Source organism: Dryas octopetala, chromosome 1 (assembly GCF_963921425.1).
Source record: "Dryas octopetala chromosome 1, drDryOcto1.1, whole genome shotgun sequence".
Lineage (NCBI taxonomy): Eukaryota > Viridiplantae > Streptophyta > Magnoliopsida > Rosales > Rosaceae > Dryas > Dryas octopetala.
The window spans coordinates 12,293,092-12,303,139 of NC_141366.1; the positions used below are offsets into that span (position 1 = coordinate 12,293,092).

At 33.6% G+C, this 10,048-nt stretch overlaps 1 protein-coding gene across 1 annotated transcript; it reads right to left on the minus strand.

The window, feature by feature from the left end:
- Positions 1-4,898: 4,898 nt before the first annotated feature.
- On the minus strand, positions 4,899-9,674 carry LOC147297962 (uncharacterized). Its single transcript, XM_086246077.1, has 8 exons — positions 9,480-9,674; positions 8,528-8,565; positions 7,270-7,335; positions 7,074-7,157; positions 6,962-6,996; positions 6,237-6,322; positions 5,324-5,389; positions 4,899-5,142 (listed from the first exon to the last, which is right to left on the minus strand). The coding sequence occupies exons 1-8, from the start codon at positions 9,544-9,546 to the stop codon at positions 5,108-5,110; spliced, it is 477 nt and encodes a 158-aa protein (XP_086102203.1). The 5' UTR covers positions 9,547-9,674; the 3' UTR covers positions 4,899-5,107.
- Between the last annotated feature and the right edge of the window lie 374 nt (positions 9,675-10,048).

Consider the following 10,048-nt stretch of genomic DNA (forward strand, 5'->3'; position numbering starts at 1 on the left):
ATGGCTCTGAGTTTCTAATTCTGACCGTTTAAGTTGTTTTTGGAGTTGAATTAAAAAGAAAAAAAGAACAAAATTCTTTTTTTCTTTTCCCGTTATGACAAGGAAAATATAGCTCTGATATGGTGTATTGGTGTGTGTGCTTAGGTTGTTCTGTTTGGATTAATCTTCCTAATTGGGTTATGAAATCTAATTATTATTTTTTGGTAACAAAATCTATTTATTATTTTTTGGTATCAAACTCTATTTATTATTATTTTCAGAGAATTCTTTCTTGGTTGTTTTTATTCTCAACCAACCATAAAAATATTAGAATTATTATTATAATTAGATTTTTAGTATTTACTGATAGAAAATTAGACTTACCCAACCAACAACAGCCTTTTCCCTACATCTGTTTTCTTTTTCTTGTAGGCAAGTTACACACACCTGACCTGTCAAAGACTAACTGAATTAATAAATTGTCCACCCCTTTTTTTAAAGAATTAAGTTAAATGTAAGTTGACCAAAAAAATCATTGGGCTTTCACTACATCAATCATCCCTTTTGGAATGACTTGTATTTGATTTTGTGATTGATATTGTAGTAATTTAACTTCAATATTAACTAGATAAGATGAATTTTATATGCATAACATATATATATATATAATTTTTCCCTCACAATATGCATATGAGTCTCATTATATAACATCGTCTATATTGTGAGAAAGTCTAAAAAAATTATATATCAATTAAATTTTTGACTTTTTAAAGATATTTTATGGTGCAATTAGAGCGAGTAATCTTACATATATCAAGATTAATATGTTATGGTGGGAGATTAAAATTTTCCACCCTTTCTTTTAGAGAAAGAAATCAAGTGTGTGACAAAAGAAAAGCAAGAATTGTTTTAGGAAAGAAATTAAGTGTGCGACAAAAAAGAGGAAAGAATTAGGTGTAAGTAGACAAAGAAATTATTGGACTTTCATTACATCAATCATCCATTTCGAATGACTTGTATTTGATTTAGGCCCCGTTTGGGATTGTGGTGGAGGACCCAAAATCACTTACAGCAATTTTGGTGTTTGGTAAAAAAATTTAAAACTGTTTTTCCCCACAATTCTTAACTCTCCACAACAAAAACAGAAAGCAGGTTTCTAGGTGTTTTGAAAGCTGCAGTAAATCACAACAATAATGAATATTTTATTTTACCTATAATACCCTCATTGATTTCTATAATTTTTATTTGTTTATTTTAAATTAAAAAATATGTTCATTGTTAATTATATTTTATATTGTGATAATTAATTATGATATTTTATTTGTGCGATTAAAATTATAATATACCTAAAAAATAATAGGCATACTTATTTAATAATGTTGTTCTTAGAAAAATTAATGCTAATAAAAATTTGTAGCAAAAAATTTCAAAAACAAGTAAAAAAACATTTTATTTTTATCAAATAAATAAGTAAAAGACACTTTCAGCATCATGTCCATTTTAGTACTGCCGAACAAAATCATAGGTTTCGGCACTGGCCCGCCGAATCAGCCACCACTTGGAAATTTTTTACTACCGAACCAGCCACTATCTTCTCCGGTGAGTTCATCGTTTCCGGCGGCGTCAAGGAAGAAGAGCGAGGCTCGGGAAAGAGAAAGAGAGTGAGGGAGAGGGTGGGTTCGGGAGAGAGGAGAGTGAGGTGAGAGAGAGTAGGTTTAGGAGAGAGAATGAGATAGATTGAGCTGGGGAGGGAGATGGCCGGGGTGACTGGTGAGGCAAAGGGAGGGGCTGCTGGGTTTGTTTTTTTTTTTTTTGGTCTGAATTGATGGGGGGTGTGTTGGGTGAGGGAATGAGAGAGTGGGAAAGAGAGGGAGGGTATGTTTGGTCTTTTTTCTTTGATTGGTTTTTTTTTTTTTTTAAGTGGGGTGTGCAAAAAGAAAAAAAAAATGTGTGCAAATAACAGCACTCTAAATTAATATGCATGTAAATTTTATCACAAAATTTTTTTTATCTACTCATTTTTTCATAATGCATTTTGCATATCAATAAACTTTCTCTACTTTGCATTAATTAAAGATAATAATAGATAATCCTGGCCAAAAAAAATATAATAATAGATAATAATGAATTTTATTCTACTAATTTTTCAAGACACATTTTCGAGTGCATCAATAAGTTTTTCTATTGTGCATTCATTAAGCAAATTACAGCTTTTTAAGAAAAAAATTGCAGTTTTTAAGAAATTGCAGCAGTTGTTTTATAATTTTAGTTTTTTAAGAAATTGCAGCCATTTTTTTTTTTAGAAATAAATTACAGTTTTTTAAGAAAAAAAATTGCAGCAGTTGTTTTCTAAATTTAGTTAAGTTATTTACCTTTTACAATTTTCTTTCAAAAAAATTGTATAATTGAATTTCTAAAAGTTACACAATAACCCAAATTTCTACCTTCTCCCTAAATTTTTATATTAATATTAATATAGATAGAAAGATGTTGGGAATATTTTGTTTAAAAAAAAAAAAAAAACATGTTATGACTTATGACAAGGTCCAAAGGAAGTTATATATCAATGTATGCAATATTTTTTCTTGTTTTATATCAAGATTAATATGTTGACAACTACCACCGGTCCACCACCATGACAATGAATTATTGTCCATCATATCCACATGTCAACAAAAACAATGGAGATCAACTCATGTGCTTGAGTTAATGACATTTCTTTAAATAAAAAACCATGTTATTTTATCAATGAGGTTGAATTAAGATGGACCTTTTGAGGGTGGCATTAGGTACGTAGATTCACAATTCCATCAAGCCACATGGAACACAATTCACCAATTTCTTTTTTTTTTCTTTTTTTGTTACAAAATTCACCAATTTCTTTGGTGACCAACAAAATCCACTTCCAAGAAACTTATTCACAATACATTTTCAAGTAATATAATCATGCTTCAATAACATTTAGTATTCTTGTTGACCTTTATTTTTTGTCAAAGTATTATTGTTGACCTAGACATCAAAAACTAAACGTTTTTGTTGTGATTCAATGTCATTCTTCACCAAGCCATCGTCTTGGCTTTTTGGTCAAAATGGGTCTTACAGTCATAATATATTAATGATTAGAGTGTATTATGGATCGTATCATCTCGTCTGATTATGTTTTGTATCATCTTAACTATTTATAATCCCACCTTAATTAAAAAATAAGTATAAAATATAGTCAATTATTACATAAATAGTTTTATTATTTTGTTTCACGTGTTGACATGTTATTGTCATTGTGTGCAAACTGCAAAGGGATGGCTAATAGCCAAATTAGTGCCTACAAATCTACAATCTACATCACCCAATAGTAGAACAACACAAAAAAGGTTCAAAATGCCAAAAGGATATTCTTCACATTTTGTAGTTGGAAATTACATTTTTCAGGAAATAATAAAGTGGGGCTTTGGGTCCAAAGGAAAAGGAAAATAAAGTGGGGCTTTCTTCATGTGGTCCATTCTCTTCTAACCCAAAAAAACTAGGACTGACGTGGGCCCACTAAGTTTAATCTTCTATGATTTTATCAGAATTGCTGGTGAATGGTACAACTTTGGTAACTATTTTGGTAATCTCCATGTCATGTCTAAAGAAATAATCCCCTAATGAAGATTTTCTTTTCATATTTTGATACAACCACATAAGTTTCCTACTAATTATAGTATCTGCATCATTTTCTTTGAACTTCAAAAGTACTAAAATTCCTCTATTTTTTTTCTTTGCATGCCGAGCAGCCCAAACTCTTTCATTTTTTTATTTATTATTCTAACAATGTCATCAAATTTTGGCGAACTGATATTGAAGTCTAATTAATAAAAGAGTTGTTTGGAAAAATAAGCTGATGTTTAACTACCACTATATAGAAAGCTAATGTTATGTTGTCAAATGGACTCCCCCCTTTTTTTATGTTTTATTTTATTTGGGAAGCAACACGGGTTGCGAATGCCTAAAGTTGTCAAACCACAAGTTGATTGATTACATAAAGAGTTTTGTGGGCCATTGAATGTGTGCAATGCACATCTCATGCAAAAGTCTTGGTCTCATACATTCATTCATGCAGAATTATAATATAAAGCTTTCAAAGGTTTCTGCATGTAGCCGCCCAACTGACGTAAACAAACCAAATCAGACATTAAGGTATCCGTCTTCCTTCTTCCTTCTCCAGCTTGGAACTTGCTTAAACGGTGGGTTCAGACCAGATTCTTTCACTTTATATTATAACCTCAAAGAAGGTTTGCTGTGGTTGCTCTGTCGATTCAGGAGACCACCAGTCAAAAACCCACCACCCTCAACTTCTTGCTGGCGTAGAAGATTCTACGGTACGTTTGTATCAAAAGAATGACATACAAACATACTTTTAGTCCTTAGATTTTGTTTGTATGTGTCCTTACCATACACAAACTCTTGATTTATTTGTGATATGCGACATTACAAGAAAGAACCATTCGAGTCCCTTATCCGAGCTTCATACATTCTTTGTTCTTGTATTTACTTAGGAATAGGAAGACCATTGGACCAATGCTATTTGTTTAGGAATAGGTGGCTTGACTCAAATGGTGGCATTTGATTGATTATAAGGAAGGGGGGAATACACCTAGGTTATAATACTAATGTGAAAAGCACTGCGTATGGGTTTGGCTAACCATGAGACAGAGATGGTTGTCAGGATACCAACCTGTACAACTAAAAGAAGCATTAGGTACTGATACACCTAGTTCGTTTGAACCACTCACCAAAGCAATTTCTGCACGGCAAAAGATGCAAAGAAGAGTGAGTTGAACAAGAAATGCACACAAAGGATAATCTTTGTATGCTCAAGTCAACCTCGACCAAACCCTGTATTGCAATTTAAAATTTATTTAGTTCAGATGACCAAAGGATGATTTTCATTTGTCCCACCAAGTTTTTCTTAATACCGAAATAAACAACAATTGTCATACACTTTATAAATACATTTGGAATGTAAAATAAGAAAGCAAAAAAACTTTGGTATGAGTTAGCTTAGGATACAGATAATACAGATAAAAAAGGACAAACATTAAAGAAAAGCAACCCCAAGTTGATCAACTGGGCTTCTCCATAACTTATTTCACTTGCGTGCCTCGCCTTTTTTCTGCTCCCTGGCTGGCAAAATAACAGATCACTATCAGTACATATTGAAGGGGGAAAAAAGGATGATTAAAATTTAGATAGCCCTGTTCCAGCCTTGAATAAATAAAAAAGCAGAGGCAGAGCAGGAGTATCACAAAGGGGAGCAAAATGATGGATGACATAATTTAAGGCTCACAGTTTGGGATATACATACCAGCCTTCTCTTCTTCTCGCTTCTTAGCAGCCTCTGCCCTTTGTTGGCGTATCAGGGCTAAGCGTTCTGCAAGAACAATTAAATTAAAGAATGAAACATTGGAAACAGAGATGTTCAGAGGTGACCAAAAGTTAAGAACACGGAAATTAACCATTCACTCAAATGGAGGAATAGAGACACACAACTAAGAGTAAGAAACCCTATTGAGAATTTATCCCTATATCCTAAATCTAGATACAACAAAGCCATAAAGGAAAAGCAAAAGATGTAAATCAATATGAAATGGGTCCACTAATGACTTGAAGTTTTTAGGAGCTTTGTCATCATTCATCATAAAACATTTGGAGCCCAGCAAGGATACATGATCAGATTAGTATTCACCACCATCAAAGTACACTGTTTGTAACTGAGTTACAAAGTAGATGAAACAGATGCCTTGCAAAGTTCTAGGTACATACAGTGGCCCCCGATATAATATCTAGTACTAGGACAAACAATATCTTCACCTCTCAGTTGAAAAATCTATTCAGGAACAGCCATGGATGGCTTGGACATGCCTATATTTATTCTGTAAGGCTTGATTGCACACAATTCTATTGTATCACTACCAAAGTAATACATGAATATTAAATATATTCAAAAACAGGAGATGCAGACATAATATCCCCTCAACTAGTTTTTACTCCTCACTTTGGGAACAACATACATCTAGTTAAGCATGAACATAAGTGTAGCAACATAGCAGCAAGGAAAGTTAAAGACAAAATAAAATATATAGTTTCGGGCACAAATAACTGAACCAATGTTCTCTGTAAGCTAATTGAGAGAATTCAATTAGCATATAAAGCATGCCTAACATAATTTCAATGAACTGTCAGAAGATGAAGCTCGAATTTGTAATTTCCCATGTTACCTAAATCTTTCTTTGCTTGTTCCGTTTTTCCCTGTTCCTGCAACCTCATGTACCGCTCATGAGCTTTTTGTTTCTCTATCTCCTCTCTGCAAACAGATAGACTTTTAGTTTACAAAATAACAAACCTTGGATCACTGGCATATTTGGTTCCAAGGGCAACCAATCTGGAAAGTATTGCTCATAGACCTTTGCAAATCAATTTCATATGCAAATATCACAGACTGTAGCAGGTTCAAGTTCACATTTACTATCTGGAAGCATAAAACTATCAGAATGGCATTTAGCATCCACTATGACCAAACTAAAGTTTCAACCATCATTAGATGACAAACATAATGCCAGAGCATGAGGCAGAACATTTCAATCATATTTCAGTTCTTAAAAAATAACAAAATAATTATGTACACAATTTTCCTAAATAATATTTTCAACAAAAAGAATCTTTGAGAAAAAAGTATTAGTAGTTCAAGAGTGTTATGGCTGGTAAAGAATCATAAAAGTAAATTATATTTTACCCCTCTATGGTATGCCGTATGCCCACAAATAGGACCCAAGTTTGTCAAAATTTCAAAAAATACAATGAGAGAGTGTGGCATATCTGTAGATTTGTACAAACTAGGAACTGGAAAAAACCAGGGACACAGAATTTAGGATACTCCTGGTGCTTAAAGATAGAACCAGATGCTACTACTAATAAGGCACAAGAGGTGAGGAACATTGCATACCTTTCACGCCTTGAGAGTTCAGTCGTTTTGTCAATCTACAACAAGAAAAACACAAAAACAATTATGATAACTGAGTTACTACTGTGAATAAAAAACTTATGTGCCAGCTTACATCGACATTTTTAGCCTTCACATTCTTTGGTTTTACTAGATTGGGATTCTCAATTTCAATGAGTCCCTGAGTGCCTTTCCGCTTCTGTTAACATATGCCAAAATTTCAGAAACGTTACAACTTGGAATTCATAAAAAATTCAGATGCTACCAAATGAAAAATGAAACAGAAATAGAGCAGCAATGATTATACTGACTTCGGATTCTTCTTCTTCCTCTGATTCCTCTTCAGACTCTACTTCTTCCTCTTCTTCAGCTTCTTCCTGACAATAATAAAGAAATAAGACTTTTAGATACAGAAACACAACAAAAACTTACATCCATGCATGTGGACAAGAGAGAGAAGGATAGCAACAAGGAACAGGACATACAGATTCAACAAAACCACAAGTTAGCTTAATTCGTACATAACAAACCAAGATGCCAATGACTAATGATTAATTTTCTTTGTTCAAATGATAATTAAGAAACATTACTACTTTAATTTATCACTGCCCATCTTATTTGACAGATAAACATGTGTAATTCAGGATATCAAAGTCCTGCTCCGCAATGACAGCCTATAATAAGAGGAAAACCAACAGAGCCTGTTGACTGTTGTGCTCAACACTAAAAGGACGAAACGTATGCCATAACCCTTTCTAAAATGCTACTTCTTAAGAAATTCATATTAGAAACATGTTTATTATGGGTTTTGGGCCCATGAAGTTGAGTCTAGGTGTGTCATGGAAGGCAACACCACTCCTTGAAGTACTGCACCATAAACTTCCAAAAAAACATGGCAAACAAAATTTTCTTTCACATAGTAATCCTCCAACAAATGTAGTGCTTAGAGTCATCCAAGAGACATACATCTTATGGCTTTTGATTGGGCCATGTTTCATATTATTCCTTGAAATTTGATTATAAGATATTGTGGTTCTGTTAAAATCATTTCTTCTTAGACAATAAAGATTTGAAACACAATGAAGTCAATATGGATATGTCTAGTCACATGTGTGCTTCAGTTTTTTTTGGTCGAAATGTGTGAATCAGTTTAACATGCCAATACCATGGATTCCCATCCCCTGTCATCAGGTCACCAACTTCCTTGACCTTCCGGCACTGGGAAGGCATCCCAGCCCCCATACATGGTCTTACGACTTTGCGAAGACCTATGTTTTCGGTAAACAGTCACCTGAGCCTGGTCACTGCAACCCCCTTTATGAGGGGGCACCCCTTCCCCCGACTCAATGCATACTCTACATAGTGAATGTGTGTGAGTGTGTTCAGACAAAATACTACCAAAAAAAAAAAAAAAAAAAGCTTATTGTAAATCGTCATCTGTAAATTTGGTGATTATGACTGCAGCATGAAAAGAACAATGCCATATTTACCGAAAAGGAAAAGAGCAAGTCTTCAACTAAATTATATCAGAAGAGTGTAGTATCAAGGGGAAAAGGACAAAACTATTACCCTTTTAAAACTACGTGGGCGAGCAGAGGTACCAGCAACTGCAACCATTTGGAATATAGAAACAAGGCAAACAGAATTAGCTCATAGCAGGTGAAAGTAAGAAAGCAGTTGAAACAAATTTACCAATTATCAATACTATTTGGCAATAAGAACCATGTCTCAGACTTCGAGTGAACCAATATTATTTCACCATCACCCAAATATACAAACTCACAAATTTTTAAGTTCAGAAAGTCTTCTAGCATGCCACTGATAAACCCACCACTAACTACTCAAGTATCATAAGCAACAACTTAACAAATTTAATCATCCCAAGAATGAGTGGAGGGAAATATTCTTTCCAATCCCAACATATAATGTAACCTATCATCAACGGTCAAACTTCAAATTTTCTTTAATTTAGTTGAAAATTTCAAATCACCCACTCAAATTATCCTGGTTTTTTTAAGCCAAAGTAGTGAGGAAGTGCAAATATTTTGACAGAATAAGGATCAAAAGGGATTCACGTACCCAACCCAGTTTGGAATTAAAGCTTAGTTAAAGTAAATTGTAAACCCAATAAAATCAGTCAAATTTCGAACCGAACTGAGCCAATTATCCAATAAGCTAAACCAAATCACTAGCAATAAGCTAAAGCAATCATTTTGAAAAGAAAAAAAAATTTCCTTTTTGTTTTCCTTACAGAGGCTATCCGACTTACTGGTCCAAAATTCAGCTGAATTAATACAAACAAAACCAACATGGCAACGACAACAGAATATTTTTGAAGAATCAAAATTCCATGAGAAATTTGCGAGCTTTTAGATTGACAGCTAAAATTTCACGATCAGAAATACCTAAAGCGTTGAAATATTTATCTAGATCTAGACAAGCGCAAGCAACTGAGACCCTGCGTATGCGCATATGTATATCCATAAATATAGTGAGCGAGAGAGAGAGAGAGAGAGATTACCGAGCTCTTCGTGAGTGGAGAAGTGGCGGTGGCCAGTGGGCTTGCCCTTGAACTTTCCTCTTCCCATTTTTTGGATTCGAGCGATGAGAAGAAAGGTAAGGGATGGATGTTTGAGTATTTCGACAGAGCTGGCTGCTGCTTTCGAGTTTCGGCTTTGCCTCTTGCACTTTAAACAATTAAACCTACTCAAACTGAATCAGAGTGTACGTCCGTATCTGCTATTTATCACCTCTGTTTATTCCACGCGCCGCTCTCGCGAGTGTTCTCTAATACACATTTTTTTTTTTAGAGCAAATTACAATTTAGTACCTCAACTTTATATGTTGTTTCAATTTAGTACCCCAACTTTGAAAACTTGCAAAAAAGTACCTCAACTTTCATTTGTATCAATTTAGTACCCCAACTTTGAAAATTTGCAAAAAAGTACCTCAACTTTCATTTTATGTCAAAATAGTACCTCCGTTAGTTTTTTCTGTCAAAATAACAGAGGTATTTTCATCTTTTCCTTAAATTTAAAAAATAATAAATTTTTTTTTTAATAAAAAACAATAAAATTTTTTTTTTAATAA

What these genes read in the sequence shown, in the direction of transcription:
- LOC147297962 (XM_086246077.1), bottom strand. Translation starts at nt 9,546, where the DNA reads ATGGGAAGAGGAAAGTTCAAGGGCAAGCCCACTGGCCACCGCCACTTC. An exon ending in GCCCACGTAGTTTTAAAAGG is followed by an intron (nt 7,336 to 8,527) that starts GTAATAGTTTTG and finishes TATTATTGTCAG; the next exon opens with GAAGAAGCTGAAGAAGAGGA. An exon ending in TGAAGGCTAAAAATGTCGAT is followed by an intron (nt 6,997 to 7,073) that starts GTAAGCTGGCAC and finishes TTCTTGTTGTAG; the next exon opens with ATTGACAAAACGACTGAACT.